The sequence below is a fragment of the Lepisma saccharinum genome, chromosome 23, assembly GCF_977018435.1.
Source record: "Lepisma saccharinum chromosome 23, izLepSacc3.1, whole genome shotgun sequence".
Lineage (NCBI taxonomy): Eukaryota > Metazoa > Arthropoda > Insecta > Zygentoma > Lepismatidae > Lepisma > Lepisma saccharinum.
The window spans coordinates 41,243,621-41,261,886 of NC_139251.1; the positions used below are offsets into that span (position 1 = coordinate 41,243,621).

An 18,266-nucleotide genomic window follows, 5' to 3' on the forward strand; every position below is an offset into this window, starting at 1 on the left:
ATAATGTTTTGCTTTGCTTACGGTAGTTGCAGAAGGTTGTAAATGCTTTATTATCGATTTCCGGCCATATATTTACGAGACAGTTTCTCAATTAATAAATACATCAATATAAGATAAATTAGTTTACATTTCGCCGACAGGTGGTGGAAAATTAGTATCTAAAAATATCGAACAGTTTTGCCTAAGGTTACGTCAATACCTTTTAAGTTTAAAAATATAAATAAATCACTTCAGGTTACAGAAAGTCAATGAATATATTTTTGAATAATTTTGGAATATTGTTACCTAGATTGGAATTTGTAGAATTTCTCTTGCAAGTCGTATGACGAAAAGCTTTAAAATGAAGCGCAAGTTCGTACTTCATTATTCTAAGAGAGTTAGATATGTACTTTATTTTTGTACGGGTACATCACAGAGACGGAGTCTTTTTTTTTGTACCTGATCCTTAAGTAAAGTAAAGAACGCTTAATAAGTTCTCTCGAAGGGTTTTATACACGAAATCAAATTGACTTAACGTAAGTCACATGGTCCTAGGGCACATTTTTGCATGCTCAAAAAAAAAAAGTCTCGATCTGTCGTTTAGTTGTCTTATGCCGCGGAAACACTGAGTGAGGACCAATTCGATACGCTATTGTTACGAATAATCTTGGACTGAATTTATGTCCATACCATGAACCTATACTTTGCAGATGTTAGGAAACTTCTGAATACGATTCGACAACCGCCACAGAAATGTAAGCGAACTTTCTTTCTCTCGGATCAGGTAATTGAGAAAACTAGTACGGAGCCTCCGCTGGTATCTAACCCAGGAACCCTTGATTACAAGGCGACAACCTTAACCAGCAGGCCATCGGAGAGGCTCAAAATTCCTGGCCGACAGCAGAGTTGGGCAAATCGTTTTTACTGTGAGAGGACGCTCTTGTATGCACGCGTGGAGCCAGATGATTTACAACAGCGCTGTGAGAGGGACGGAAAAGAGGAAGCAGTGTTGCCAGTGACTTACTCGCAAAATACATGAAATAAAAAGCAGCCATATTCTCTACATTTAGTGGTACTATAGTTAGCGAATGGCTGTCGATGAGGAGTATATTTTTAGAAGCAAAGAATTTCCTATGCTAAAATGCAAGAAGAGGCATTTAAATAATTCAAATTTGGAAAATAATTTTTGCATTATCTTGGTAATTGTTCCTTGTACCCTCAGAGAATTTTAAAGAGGAGAAGGGTAAAGCGGAGACGTTAATTCCAGTAATTTAAGTTGACCTTTATTTTGTAAATGTATTTCCGCCGGACTCTGCAGGAGTAGTTAGCGCAGTGCACTACAAGTACAAGGGTTCCACTTTCGTATCCTTTGTAATACATATATTGTTATATTTGTATATTTCTTATTTTGTGACACTTTCATGCCATATTTCGCTTGGATAAGTGAATTTCAATAGCAAATTTTCAATGGCGATTTTTACCACCGCCGTAGAGTTATGCAACACTCATAACGCATTATAGGGAAGCGAGTATTTCAGGACCTAGGTGTTCCTTTCTTATTTCCGGTGACTGTGGCTAGTCTTTTCCTCCATATCGTGGTTTCATTAACACTTTGGCAAAGTGTCTACCAGTCCCTGATTCAGAATCCAAAAGCCTGAAGGGCTGCGAGACCACACGAGCTTAAGATTTTGTTGAACGATTTTGTTGACCTCTGGTGTCAATAATATAAATAATTCAATCAAACGGACACAATGAGAGCTACTGTAGATATTCCAAATGACACCTCCGCGCGGATCTCGCTCCATAACCGATAATATACCCACACTGGCAACGCTGGGAAGGAGGAAACGAGGCAGGAGGCCTTGATGTACATTGCGCATGCGCGAAGCTCGGAGTGCACAGAGAGCCTGTCAGCTTTCACAAGAGTATCCGAGTTGCCCAGTCTTGGCTTACAGCTACCGTGGAAACAAGTAAGATCTTATCCAGCCTTTGTACAGGTATAGTGTGTGAAACAGAATCAATACTTAAACAAGAAACACATGTCCTTGTCGAGATCTAACTCACGACGCTTTGGTTTCAGAGAGAACAACAGGGTTAATCACTGCATTACGTAGGGGGAATTAAAGCCGAATATTCTTGATAAGCACTTACATTTCTAAATAATACATTTGTGTGTTTTGAGCATGGTAAAACTACTATTTTGTGTAAATTCTGTGGAGGCAATATGTAAATAACATGAAATTTGTTCTGAACCTGTTATTGATTATAAGAAAATATATATAATAATCCGGCATAGCTCATACAATACAAACATAATTAATAAGTAACCCTTATTGATTTGAGACTGGGTGAGACCTAAAGCTGCTTTATGCGGGGACGAGGCCGGAAAAATTCCGATCTTAGATCACCTACTATGGGAATCGAACGCAAGTCTTCCGCGTGGCAGTCTGACACCTTACCTACACTAGACCAGCGCCGCTCCTGCAGAGATTCAGGCCTGACTGTAAAATTACTTGGAAATAACATTTAACAATACTGCACACAGAACTCAAATATGAAATCAAGGTTGCATTTTTGTTGCATCGATTGACAGGGCAACACTGAAATTTTTGTTCATTTGAAATTATCGTGGCTGATCTTGTCAAATGATGGAGCCCTGAAGCAGTACATCACAACTTATTATACCATATGTTTAACTCTGCTAATGAAGTAAAATTAATTACCACTATACAAGATTTAAATTAGATACGTGCCTATCAGATACCGTTGCGGCTTCAGACTGTTGTGCATCCTTTACCGCAAATATTATAAGAAACACGCACGTAGTGATGAGACGTCGATTTATTATACATAAGCATAACAGGACCAAGTAGCACAACATTATGAACAACGATAATTCACAGAGCCTGTCTGTCTCTGCTAACTCGCCCTACGCTTTTCATTTTTTTGTTACACTAAACGCCAACAGATGACACTGGTTGGATTCTACACAATATCACGATCACAATTGGCGTAACGGAAAGATGCGGTATTGACAATTTGAAATCTATTGCTCATAAAATAATTTGCTTATATATTATTTTAGAAGTGCAAAATTGAATTATTATAAATGCAAATAAATAAAAAACGAATGAAGTAGCACCATTTGTCCTGAAACAAAAAGCCAAGAAGTTTGAAAGCACATAAACTACATAAATATCTTATAAACGAATATTAACATTTCTACATTGCCATGACAAATAATAGTTAAATGAAATCAGGAAACAGATAAATTACTGGTTATTTTTAGATTAGAACTGAAGCCTGTGACTTTCCAGTAGGTTGCGTTAATTAATTGGCTATTTACTTCCAACCCAATCAGCACGTACCTTATGTCCAAAGTCATATGTTTGGAATTAACTCCTTTTGGAAGAAGAACTTATCCAGGAATTGTCCTCTTCGTCCATTGGTGGTCACTGGAGCCAATCACAACTCAGTATTATGAGGGTAGATGTTCCTTCAGCATGGAAGTCCACGTCCACATCAACTTCGATATATAGCGTATTTTGTCTTGGTTTTGGTATTATTAAGCATTTATTAGTCCTAATAGGTCTAATCGTTTCCACATTTTTACCTGTGTTTAGAAGCATGGACACAATCCACGAACATCCCTTATGTGCAAGTGTACGTTTCAATTCGCCATGATATTGATAATTATTAATTAAAATGACTTCTGTTCTGTGGAACACGAGTTGTTACCAAGGACGTAGCTCAAAATGTAATTGTAACTACTCATTGTTGCAAGAAAAATAAATACAACAATACATAAAATGGGTAAAGTTATATTGTTCGAGGTCAGAAGTGTTTGGTTTCAACCGAAGGAATTAACTTTCGCGTATTTTGATTCTGTGTAGCTTTTATGACGTCATCAGAATGGCCGCTGTTAAAAAAATTTGAGACATTTTTGAATAGCTATTGCTCACGCTAATCTCACGCCAATTTCGATCGTTGCCATCGGAAAAAATCAAAATGTAACTAGTCGCCACTTCGAACGTAGGTTGGCAACACTGTAGAGGCTAGAGGTGTCGATAGCAAAGTGGGAATGATCCATCGTGTTTCAGGGTCCCTACCCCGAGGGTTGGAAGAGATTGTACAGCGGAGAAAAATACCCCCAACCCCCTCTGTATTCTTCGTCGGCCTAGAACTTTTTTTTTCCAACAGCTTACTTAGACCTGGAGGAAGAAAATTACCATTTTTTATTCAGTGCAAAGGAGGTATCGTCAAAGCATGTCGCATGGGCGCTGCTTAGTATTCATACGGGGAACAATACCCTGCTTAAGGCTTCTTCTTTCTCAGCTCTCAAAGTGATGTAGTAATTAACGATGCTGTGGGGAAGGGGGGGGGGGCAAGTGAGGTCGACTCATTTCTTGTCTGTCTGGACGTAGGACGTGTAATTACTTGTTTTCTCTCTCTCTCTCTCCCTCCCTCTCTCTCTCTCTCCCTCCTCTCTCTCTCTCTCTCTCTCTCTCTCTCTCTCTCTCTCTCTCTCTCTCTCTCTCTCTCTCTCTCTCTTATTGCCGCTCACATCTCGTCGCTCACTCACGTCCCAATTTCTCTTTCTCTCTTTTACGCTCTATACCAGTAGTTCCCAAAGTGGGCGCCGTGGCTGGCTTACAGAGGCGCTGCAAAATGTTCCAATATTTTCACTAAAATGACCTGTTAGTCTATACGTGGTAAATTCAATCAATGATATAATTGTTTAAACTATGTGTTTATTTAGTACTTTTACATGTAAAATGTTTCTGAATTTTAAATATATGTTCATTTTTTAACTTAAGGCAAGCAACTTAACCACACTAACTGAGCATTGCAAGTGTTAGATAGGGCAACATTCTGCCTTGGGCGCCGCGGAAAGATCTTGAAACACTAAGGGCGCCGTGAAACGAAAAAGTTTGGGAACCACTGCTCGTTATCCCATTCCCAGTTTCTCTTTCAACCAATTTTCTCGGCTTCTCTCTCTTTATCTAACCTCTCCTTCTCTCAATCGTTACCTTTATCTCTTCTCTTTCTGTGTCTATATCAGTCTCTATTGTCTTCCCTCTGTATCACTCATTCTTTATCTTTCCTCTCTCTATATACTTTATTTCTCTTATTCTTCCTTCATCAATCTCTCTTTTTATTTCGCTCTGTATATTTCATCTATTTCCATTTGTCATTTTTTTAGACAGTAAAACCTCGTTAATTCGGGCCCCGATAAGTCGGACTTCGCTTAATCCGGACAAGCAAAAGGCAAGAAAAAATGCAGAATGCAAGGTTTTAAATGTGGCTAGAAGTCAACAATTGCATTCGTCGTACGTACTGTATTGTATGTACAGTATTGCTTTACATTTTACTGTACCGTATAGTGTATTTAGGCCTATGCCCTTTAAATACACCATAATAAACGTGTTTTGTTGCTATAAACGGAGTTTTATGCACCTTCTACTGTTCTTTTAGGTAATTTCAGTTAATCCCGACTTTCGTTGAACCGGTCAACTCACCCCCCCATTAGTCCGGATTAACGAGGTTTTACTGTAAATTAAAACTCATAGCCAATTTACAATTTTACATACTGAGAAAAGGATTACTGTTGTGCAATGTGATACCACGCGAATAGCTGCGTGCGGTGACATTTTACTTTGGGCAGCAGATCCCGAAAAATGAAGAAAACCAAGAATTCATTGTTTCTACATGTTACTTTACATTGAAATAAAAAAAAACACTTTACTTGATCCTGTTTCCTTAACGTCTCTAGTGCTTGAAAACTGTTTTAAATCTAATGTTTGAAAGGGAAAGGTGAATGTCCTGGCGTAGTTGTTCATTTAGTCGAAATAATATTGTCTGTTGCCAAACGTATTTAACGCAACAGTGAAACAATTTTAATGATTTAAAAAAAGCTGCAATATTCACAAATCCACTTTAACACCATTTAGTTCTTTCCACAAAAAATAGTAAACAAACACCAACAGAAAAGTTGTATGCTTTCGTTTTCCACACAACCACTCGAACTTCCTGTAGTAGCAAGGTTGGTAACATTGGAAGCCCTTCCCTGCTGCCACAATTCAGGAATATATCTCGCTCTTTCTCTCTCTTCTCTATTTTATTATATTCCTCAGTGTCTCGTTTCTTTCTCTTCTCTTTCCTTCCTCTCCCATCCTCTCTCCTCTCTCTCTCTCTCTCTCTCTGTCTGTCTCTCCATTCTCTACCTCTTCTTTTGCATTCTCCTCACACATATATTAAAACCCCACTTTCTTCTGACGCCATATAAATATGACATACTCATAACTTTTCGATCTTCACACACTTTCGAATTGTTTACGTTGGTTTCCAGGGTTATGCTTTATTTCGTGATGAACTTTACTCAATGTTATTTCCCTACTTCTTACAAGGAGCACTAAAATTCCAGGTGGACTGCAGGAGTAGACCTATGTACACTTTTCGTACACCCTGTGCAATCACAAGAGCCAGTAATCTTAGAATTTCACTTTTCGGACACAAGTTCCTCTCTTGGACATGAAAGAACACTGAAGGCACCGCAGATAGAAAACCGCAGTTGCTGAAAGAGATTTAGAGCCTCCTTATTTTGCAATTCTTTCAGCTTTCAGCCTTCACTTCGGGCAAGATAGACAGATTGCTGCTACGAGAATAGAACAGCCTCGTTCGGTTAGAAATAAAAATGGATCCCGCCTAAACTGCTCTTTTGAGAGGTTCTGCGCTCACTCTGTCACTGACAACCGCAGATAATTTTGAAGCAATTTATTTGAAGATGTCCCACTTTTTTGCAGCCTGTTCTACTAGATAATCTGCCGAACAAGCTTACAGGAATAGCCAGTGGCGTATTAAAGCGGGTGTGCTGTAAGGCCTGAGCACACCCCAAAATGTCTTGAGATCTCTTAAAATATATGAATGCCAATTTTGTAAAATATGCACAATTGACAACACAAGTTCAAGCCATCAGAGATCATAAATCCTTAAAGATGCTACTGAAAACAACATAAATATTTGCATTTCGCAGAAAATTACATTTATCAAAAATACATTTTGTGTTAATTACATATGCACTGGCAATAAAGGAAGAAATGGATTGATTGAGTTAAAATTTATGGGTACTTCCGCACGTATGGACATTTTACACCCTTCTAAGGCCGGTTTAGACGGAAGCATTTTTTAAAACATTTTTGCTAGCATAAATGCTATGTAAATGCTTCCAAAAATCTTACATCAGATAATACTTTACACGAAATATTTTCATGTTAGCTTTTGGGATTGCCATGTATAATACAACACACCACGAGAGGCACGGTGAGTTACATATGGTGAGTGCGCGATGTATACAATTCAAACAACTAAAATATTCTTCCATGTGTGTACGGTATACGTTATAAAGTATGTATTTAAGCAGCGCCATTGCTTTGAAACTAAACCTTTTTTGTAGAAAATGCTATTCCTCTCGGTTGAATAGTTATCATCTCTTAAAAATGTGAAGTGATACGTTGTTTAAATCTGACGCGGCCGCCATTAGATCTACATCCGTAACCTAGAGCTCGCTTCTGATTGGTTATGCAACGAAAATTATACTATGCTATGTAGGACCGATTCTATCCTTGAGATATGCCATAGCATCTGAAATGCCATAAGATTTTTCACTTTACACGGTAATATTTTGATCATGGAATAATTGTTAAGAAAGTGCTAAGGATATGCTTTCGTCTAAAGCGGGTTTAAGTATACGAAGAAATATAGTTTCATATAAAAGCAGTGCCGGATTTACAAGCCACAAAACCCCACAGTCCGGGAACAAGTTAGCCTTTAGGGAATCCCTCAGCCATTGACATAGTAGAGGGTTCGTATGTGCGTATGTAAAAAATAAGGTTAGTTACTAATGGGTACAGAAACGAATTCATTATACACAGGTAAAAGTAAATTTAAAGTTCCTGTGAATGGCACAGAGCCATGAAGGAATATTTAGGGGATGTGGGGATAGGGCCTTACATATTCTCGACGTCGACCACCTTGGAGGTGATGTGATCAGCACCACGCCTTTATCTCTCCCCCCCGGGTACCATTTGATTTGAGGCTGGGTGGACCCTGGAGCCGCTTTATGCGGGGACAAAGCCGGAAAAATTCCGACCTTAGATCACCCATCCCGGGTCTCCCGCGTGGCAGTCAGACTAGAATCAAATCAGGCTAGAATTTCACGAGAAATGCAGTGGTTAAGGATTCATCAACCTATCTTTAATCAGGAAAAAGTTATGACTGCATGATTGTAACAATTTTTTTTTTTTGTTTTTTTGGTGCGAGAAAACATTGTCATATTCATACTCATCAACTACATCCCATTTAAATATATTCAATATGGCGGACGTCCGCTTAGAACACACTATTGTGGTTCCCTCTAAGCTTAACCTGTGTGTATCATGACCAATTGTACCCACTAACTCCTTTACTTTTTATAGGGGGTGTTAAAGGACGGGACTTTTGAATCACCCTCTTGGGCCTTATATGTCACTTTGTCAACATGAGATCAAGAATTACACACACACACACATACATTATAAATGTGTATGTATGTATATATAATATAGTGTGTATGTGGGGGGTGTAAAGGAAGAGGGGCCTTTGGTAATATTTTGCGGGCGGGCCAAGATTTGTATATCCGGAACTGTCTAAAACCCTTACCTTAAAGTTAAAAAAGGGGTGTAAAGAGCCCCTTGACAAAGGTTAAAATGCAAGGTTGTAAAATGACGTACACAGGACATACTCAATCCATTAAAAACGTAGGGATAGACTAAAAACGTCCTCAGGAACAGTGTAAGAGACCTGCTCTTCTCGAAAACCTAAACAAATTTGCTAAAACACTGTCACCGTATTCCAACATGGATGAGAATAGAAACAGAAGGAAGCGAAATAACAGAAGATCGATAGAGGCGGAGAGAGAGAGAGAATAAAACAAGACAGAAGACTGAAGGACAATATAGGAAAGTAAATTATCAAGGGAAAGGAACGAAGAGAAAGAAAAGTAGGAAAAAGATACGAGCAAAGAAAAACTGAATACAGATACAAAATAAAACTGGACAATAAATCACTCTATTTTCTAGGAAGGTCAAGCTACCCCTCCATGAGCAAGTTGTACTCGGGATCTGAAATCTGTCCTCGTACAGTTCTCACAATGCAAACATTCGTGATGTCGATGATCCTGAACTAGCAATGTTAACGTGTCGACATAATCAGGAAAGTGTTTGTGAAGATCTTCTTGTCCATTCTATTCGCTTTGTTAACTATCGATATTTCCAAATCTACTAGATCAAGGCAGGTTTTTGTTAATTAATGAAAACCACAAAACAGCTGATAAATTTATGTACAGTGCGATCCATAAGTTTTATCGGGCAAATTGTCCATCACCATGTTCGTGCACTTTATTTAACACAATAAGAGCTTCAAGAATTAAAGGAAAACTCAAAACAAGCTGTTGACAACTTCTGCACCAGCATACATAAAAATCCATTGTTTAAAAACACATAGGATGTAAGAGAAAAAATAATGAAAGTAGTCATGGACAATTTGCACGGTAATACTCATGCATCCCACTGATGTTCTTGATAGATTACGCAATAGGATTGTCCAAGTTTATTATGTAGTTACAAGCCCTTGTGACTGATCCAAAGACGTTCATTTATTTAAATTATTATTTGTTGTTTAATTTTGTGTTTAATACGCATGATGATATATTTATGTTCTATTCTGTCATATGTAAAAAAAGGTAAAGTGCTCCCCTGTGCTTAGCACCACGCCATGAAGGCATATAGGGAATGTGGGGGTAACGCCCCACACTTTCTTGATACGGTCGTGAGTGGGGTGATGTGATCAGCATCACGCCCCTGACCGCCTTTACACCCCAGGGTTTCCCCCAGGTACGAGGGACAGCGCTACAGGGGGGGGGGGGCTAGGTGGGTCGAAGCCCCCCAAAACAGGCTTCATCCTCCCCCCTATAGGCCCCAAGATTTTTTAAGTACGGTAGACGCATTTTTACCGAAAACTTGATGTTTCAAGTTGTGGAAATATTTTGCCATGCTTGTGAGATGAGTATGGTGCTGTTTGTGAAGTAGAGCTCCCAGATATGAGTGCTATGTTCAGTGGCGGTAACTTATGTGGGCCTGTGGGGCTCTAGGCCACCAAATAATTTGCTTGTTAGACCCAGCGTTTAAGTAAACAAAATATTTCATCTAAACAATTATCTCAACGTAATTACTGGCTGAGTTTTATCAAAATATTTCAATAAAATTATTATATCTCCAACGTGACACTTTTTAGTGTCCAATATTATTTACACTAATCGTAGTCAAATCGTTATTCTGGAAGTAAGAGAGGAGGGTTTATAAATAGGATGAGGATAGATAGGACTAGAAAATCTCAAAATAAGCACGAAAAGAAAGCAACGAAAATTACAAAATAGACACTAGAAGCGATGAACATTAACAGATTTTTCAGATAAGACACTCAAAAAGCGTAGGTACTTATTATTATTATTATTATTATTGATATTATTATTATAAATTATTTATTCATGGTCGAAGTTCAGTTCAGTTCTTAACCTGCAAAAGTTGTACAATGAAACAAACAAAAATACAAAAAATACAATACTACTAACATACGTAAGAATTCAATTACATTTACTCCTGACAAATATTTCGGTAACTAACAATATAAAACAGATAAACAATTTTACTCATTCTCTGGTTCAAGTCTGCTCATGTATTTGGTTTCGATTATGAATGAAATAGGTAAATACAGGCACTATAAAATTCATGCATTCCTCTCGGAAATGAATACGTTTTTAAACGCAAAATGTGACCAAGGAACAAAAATTGAATTTAACGCAAATTTTCAACCTACACATAGAATTTTTTATTGCATAAAATTATAAAACGAATCCCATAGTTCAACCTACCCAAAGTTTTTCACAAGTTGGCGCCACTAGTTATTTGTGTCTACTTCCTCGATGGTATTGTATAAAGTATGTTAATTGTAGGAATGTATTATCGGCAGCAAGCTAGGCCACCATTGTTTCCGGCAATTTTTTCTGTCCATCCTTTCATTCACCGCAACTTGTCGTTGCACCCAAATATCCTCTGTTCATAAATTTCAGAGTTGCTCTTTAAAATCGCGCACACTGCGGAGAGATTGATGGGGCTCATCACCCCTCTGACGAGGCTATGTTCTTGCATACATTTTTTACACGTTCTATTTAATGAAGTTATACTTTATTACTTGTATCTCAGTATTACATGCATATTGTTCCCATCTATCTTTTCATTGTTGTAAGTCTTGTAATTTTGAATGCACATTATCATTATTACTGTACTGCCTGAGGTTGGAATTTGTCCTACAATATCCCTGTATGGAATGGTTCTCGGAACCACTCAGGCTCTAATTAATTGATTGGTTGAATTAAAATTTTTGGGTGCGTCGGCACTTTAGGTCATTTTCTACCCTTCAATGCATAAGAAGAAGTATCCCCTTATCTAAAATTCTTACTGAAAATTAAAAGTGCAAGGTTGTTAAAAGACAAACACAACACTTTAAAGAGTAAGAACATATTAAAAGCTTCCTTGACACCTGGCGAAGGCGGCTGTGCAGATCATATCCTCACAAATAGCCCAGATGTGCGCGCAGGCCTGCCTGTACAACCCCCGCCCCTCGTATATCTACTACACGTCATGTTGCTATTTGCACGGGCTAGCTTTGCGCCACTCATAAAAACTCTCCTCAAGTATCATGGCTGGATCCGCAACTACACTGTCATTTGAACTAGAGTTGACGAGCTTTAACTTTGCGGCTGACCGTGGCTACTTCGCGTAAAGAAATAGATATATATACATTTCCGCAGTCGTCATCTACTCACCGTTTGCCAGGTTGGCCTCACTTACAAAGTAATAGGATCAGAACGCGCAGTGGCTAAGCTCCTCCCTTTGCTACTGCGCAGCCTGTTTTGACCACGGTTCCCCCGCAAAGGTACACCTCGTCAACTCTAGTTCATTTTTTGTTACCGGTCTAAGCGGAACGGCAAGTACATTGAACTACAGGAAATAACTGAGTATTGAATTCTGGTATTGCATTTCAGAAAGGCCACGAGTGTAAAGCAACACAAAGGGTCAGCAGTCCGGTTCGGCTGAGGTACGGCCACTGCAGAAGCTGGAAGCGCTACAGACCAAAGTTCTGTGGCAACTGCGGTCCTTGCTGCGAGCCACAGTTCAGCACCACCCTCAAGATCGACTTCTTGTGTCCTTCGGGCCACGCTCCAGCAGAGCGTGGAGGGTCCCCGGGCCACGACCTCTGGTGGGAGGAGGAGGGACGGCCCTGGAAGAGGAGGAGGGCGGCATCCAAGAGGCGAAGATCCGTCTCCAGAGCCGTAAGTGTGAAATTGGACCGCGAGGATTCTCCGACCACCATGACTGCGCTGAGCGTGCAGTGGATCATCAAATGCAGATGCAGCAAGACTTGCCCCGAGATGCAGAAGCTCGATGATGATGACGACGACGAGTATGACGATGATGATGACGTGTTGCTTCCTCTTGGGACAGTGAGGCCCACCAATGAGAACGGGGAAGTTCTTCTGCACCGTGTGCACAGAACTGCCGGTCCGTGAGGTGACTTCGGGTTTACACTAGTCAAATGATCTCGCTTATTTTTTCTCGCTAGGGACGCTGGGATGTGAACAGGAATGGTGTTCTCTTTCGTGTGCAAGTAAATGCATGTAATCGTGCCATAGCGGGCAGGTTGAGACATGTCACAAGCAGCAAAACCCCAAACACCTCTTAATATTGCCAACACTCCTCTAAAAATTTTCACAAAGGCCCAATTTATAACAATTTTGGATCTGAATTCACACACTTAGAAATAAATACAAACTTAAAACTCTCCAGGTGGAAAATTCTGCTTAAACCCCCGTACTCAAAAGACCCATGTCAAGATCAGACAAGGAAATGTCTTTCTATTTGTCTTATTTTTTTCCGTCACTTCATTACCCTGACTAAAGTGTCATACATTAAAGAGCAGAGATGCACTCTGTATTTGTTGTCAAATTCTAAAAAGATATGAACTCAGGCAATCATCAGTGACCAATTCTTAAGAAAGAACGCCCCTTGCAAGAAATATAACATAATATACAATTGACTCCTAAAATAAATTTTAGTCCCCATTATAACTTCTTTAGTCCCAATATTTCCCTACGTATCTAAACTCTTAACACGTCACTGACCGTCACAATACTTCAAGCATAACTTGTTGATGAGTGTTTACTCACACGTTTCTAAAATCAAACAACTAATAAAGTGAAAAGATAAGTACTGGTTTTATGAACTGTCGGTGCAATAACGATTTGGTGGACTGAAGTTGAGATGTACTCATTAACCTCCGGCTCTGGTGGCGAAACTGTCAAAACTCATTAATATCTTGGAAGTGCTGAAATGGTGGTAGAAAACACTAGAATGAACCATTGTTTGCCATGACTTCTCTACGATACCTCCATAATCCAGACATTGTGTCTGCTTTTCTTAAATCCAGTTACCACAACTCGTCGTGAACTAGCAGACATCAAACATTTGCATAAAAATCTTCAATGGTGCAATGAGAATTGAATCTTTAATTAGTCGAATGAATTTTCGAGCACCAAAACAACCAACTGACAATGTAAAACTCTTCCACAATTCGACTACAGAGCTTTCCCTTCTACAACCTTTTCTCCAAATGTAGACATGTTCTTGCCTGAACATAGTTGCCGAGCGTCGCTAACAATGCATGCATAAATTTTCCCATTTGCGATCTTGTTTTGTTTTCAATACACTTGTTACAGTTTCAGTGTAGAATGTGACTCTATCCGAAAGTTGAACTAAATATAAATCCATCAAACAACTGTTGGACGCGAAGAATCAGCAACAAGGTTCAATTAGACAGTCTACATGTCCTGACTGTGTGACAAACATCATCGGCCAGATATAATGAGAAAGAATAAAACGTTAAAAATTTGGAAAATACATAACGGCAGAACACAGCCATACCTTTCTTGTCATGACAATTAAAGAATGCATCTTACTGTTAACATGTCTGAACTTGCCACCTGCCGAGCGCTGCTTACATTGAATTGCGCACGAAAGAACCACCACATTCCCATTTATATTCGAACGTCCCTCGTATATATATAAAAAAAAACAAAGAATAATTATCAAGTTGCCTGGTTGAGAAGACTCGCGGCTGTGCAGAGTAAGAAATAATTCACACATACACATATCTTGTAAGAGACACGTTCCCCCTTTACGTCAGTTTGTTGACAATATGTATATGCTATATATATAGGAACACGTCACATCACTAAGCATAAGTGCTGGATAACTGTGTCTTTCATGTGCAAAATATTTCGAGCACGAAAAAACATTTCTCAGTCGACACATCACGGTTACATCACGAAAAAAAACTATTTTCAAACATGGGAGCTGTGAGGCTTATAGATAGAGAAAATAATTTCCGTTTAGAAGCATTTTATAGGTAATTTACTACAATATCGTTTTGTAATGGAGATACAGTCATAGCACAATTGTATTGTAATTACAGTGGTACCAAGATAGGTCACGTGACCTTTATAAATTCGTGTACGTAAACAGGGGATGAACTCACAAATCGCATAAGAAGTCGAAATATTATAAAATATGTAAATCGGTATGTTCAAGAATTTACTACATTTTCTGTCGTAGTGTCGTAAGGACATCAAAGAGGTATTTTTGATTATGAAAACAGCTTTTACAGCAGATACTGGGCTTGGATACACATTGAACTCAATGTGCATTTAAAACTGATACAATATGTATACCGAAGCACTTCACGAGGTATTCACAGTTGTGCTATCATAGAAAGCAGGTATTTTCCTATAGTTTCATACATATTTAAACCATTCCAAGTTTGAAAGTTACATTTAAACATTCATACATTATTAGGGTATGAGAAAGTAATTTTAAACACAAAAAAATGTTTTGTGTGTTCAAGAACTTCTAGTAATTGTTTTTGTTTATAACATGTCTTGCCTTCCTTGATTGTGTATATTTTTACGATTTATGTAGTTAGTAGTATTATTTTTCTGTTACGGTAAATTATAAAATGGTAAGGCTATTTTCACTAGTTTGCGAATAGATCCAGTTTTGAATTTTTCTAAGTAATATGTGTTAACATTTAATTTATCGTGCAATATATAATGAAATGTCATTTTTCATATTTCATTTATTTATTTATAATTTCACAATTCATGTGTCCCTACTTTATAAATTACACCAAACGTTGCTAAGAACCATGAAATATTAATTAAAACATTTCTTGTCAGTATGTTCTTTGACTAGGTTTTACTGCAAATGAAATTGTTAATGTGATTAAAAACATGTTGGGAATGTGTATATTCACAGCCAGAATAGTAAACGGGTCTTCAGAAAACTAAAAAAAAAATGCAATTTCGAAAAAAACTGAAAAGTCATTAATACCGAAGTAACAAGTGACAATCAGTCGCTTGTAGGCCTTTTTCTTCGAGGACCAAGTGAAATTAAATACGACAAAAAAACTTTCATAGTGCATGTGATGTTTGTGTACATAACCCCCTTTCATTGTTGTACATATTGTGATATACAGAGTGTGTAGTTAAGTATTCAGACAAGTGAATTTCAGAATACATGGTGATTCTATACCACATGACATATCACGTTCAATCACATGTAATTATATATCGTGGTAACATAAGGAGCGTATTGGTTGTGTACATGTGCCTGCAAAATCTATGTGGTCAGTCAGGAAAATACTGAAAAAAATGTACATATATACATAGATGATAATAACTGTCAGAATTTCTTGTCTCGTACATATATTTATTTATTAGAAGTTTTGTTTATTATTGATGAGATTCATTTGAAGAGATGGAAACCAATTGTGGACATTTGTCATAAATATCAATTACCTAGTAAGTCATGTGACGAATAACATAATAATGTGGTTGTGAATTAGTTATACATTTTAAAAGTGCTATTTTTGTGTATGAAACAGAAATAGTTCTGGATATTGCTTCTTTTATGTTCTCGAAATAAATTCTGAGTAAATTTTCTATATTGGATATATGTGCATGCTGCTTATTTATGTTGCAATAAGTTGTGTTAATAATATGTGTTGAGACTAAGGTAAGAACATGTATAGCATACATTTTAAAACATGCATAAATATCTATACCATACTTTCAAGACTAACAGAAGCAATATGTTAATTTCATTTATAAATAATACATTTCGGATTTTTCTGTTACGAGGTATGTATGCAAGTTATTACTATATTCAGTATTATGTGTGGTAATATAAAGAACTACAAGCATTTTATTTTGTGTTTCCATATTAAAATATTTTCACCATAGACAATGAGATTTGGAATACTTTAACTTATTGGAACACTTTAGCACTAATTAAATATTGTAGTGTTTAAAACCTGAAAATGTAAGTGCCTACTACATAATGCAGAATAACGAACTAAATAAACTTTAATCATAAAATACATGTATTGCTGAAGACATGGTACTATGCTATCTTATACGTGATGAATGAAAATTGAAATTTGAATATTCTATCAAGTGTTTCTCATCTCCCTATAGTAAAAATAGTGGACGTTATTACTACTGTATTAATGTTTAATTTAGTATCTATTTGTAAACATTAAATGAAATAAAAAGAATTGTCATATTAGAACTATTATGTTTTGTCGAAGATGATGATACTGCCTGTTGTATATATAGATGTATTCACTTTGGTTTTGTAGGAAAGTACCAATGTGTGTATGTGGTGCAACTTATTCTTCTCGTTACGATGCTACGAGCTCTTGAAAAACTGCATTGTAACCTGTATGTATGCAACAGTGTCGCCACTGACATTTTTTTTTACCATCGGTTGCATATTTAGAAAAGCAGCAGTATACCACGGAGACAGTGTCATGCTAGAAGACGCATTCCCAGAATAATTTCTCACGCCTCAACCTTTGCCCTTCAAATCATACAGTCGGTAGGGCGTCTGACTGCCACTCGGGAGAACAGTGTTCGATTCCCGGGGTGGGTAAACTCATGTGGATTTTTTCGGACGATGGTCCTGGATAGCCTGCGAGGCTCATCAAGCCTCTAATCAATGGGTACCTGGGGGTAAAGGCGGCTGGAGTGTGGTGATGTTCACATCACCTCCGATATGGCGGAGAACGAGAATGTATGGTGTCCTCCATCTCCCTCCTATGTGCCTTCATGGCACGGTACAATACACAGCTTTAATTTTTTTCGTCATTTATACATAACGTTGTGTGGAGCATACTATGCTTTTCCATTAAAAACTAACTTTTTGCAGAGGTGTTAAAACTGAAAAGAATGCTCATTGTTTTGTATTCACAGTACTAATAAATTGTTGTACATTATCCTAATTCTGAAATGTTGTAAATAGTGGTTGCATACACACAAAATATGAAGTGTTTTTTTGAGGGTTCGTAGCATCGAGACGGTAACCTCGATGAGGGAAAAGTTAGTAAGAAAAGTTTTTCTTCTTGAAGTTTTCTACAAGTTGTGAAAATTTTTCCGTGATTTACTACTGCACCTTGTGTAGAGCAAAGCATTTTTATTTGATTTTGCAATTAACACATTCTGATATAACGCAGTGCAACTGTCATGTAAATCAATCAACAACCTATGGTAATTACAATTTTTGTATTATTATTCGTAACAAATAAATGGGTGATTTTCTGGATTGACCTTATAAAGAAAGACAATAACACTAAATTAATCCAGCTCGAATTATCAACATTTGAAACGATCATGAAAGGGTAATCACAAGAGATTAATTTTGCTTGTAGATGACTGATCAAACATTAATGTACTACATGCAACAATTACAGTAAATCCAAAAAGCTCTGAATTGATAATTATGTGAAGTGAAAAGAGGAAGAACCTTCAGGCATTTAGTTAATTACACCAGATTTAACTATGTGTTTTAAAGCTATTAATATTCAAGAGCCATTAATTAATTTCTTCTTTTTTAAATGGTGGAAGAATTCAATTACAGCTCATGTACTGAAATTAAAACGTTAAATCCTCAGAGGAACTCGATTAATTTAACTAACCCTCCTATTTAAAGATTAACCTTATTAGCTGATGGATTTATCAGCAACAAATAATGTGAATTCAAACTGGGCATGTTAGTGACGGAACTTTTATTGTCTGGAAA

General features: G+C 37.5%; 1 protein-coding gene across 1 annotated transcript in view; it reads left to right on the forward strand.

Annotated features, from left to right (window-relative positions):
- The window catches only part of Ccn (cellular communication network factor protein Ccn), a 419,483-nt gene extending 402,280 nt beyond the window's left edge, over positions 1–17,203 (forward strand). Inside the window, exon 7 of the mRNA XM_083144480.1 lies at positions 12,119–17,203. Coding sequence (XP_083000606.1) covers positions 12,119–12,643 — 525 coding nt within the window. The 3' untranslated portion in view covers positions 12,644–17,203. The remainder of the gene's footprint in view (positions 1–12,118) is intronic.
- The last annotated feature ends 1,063 nt before the right edge of the window (positions 17,204–18,266 follow it).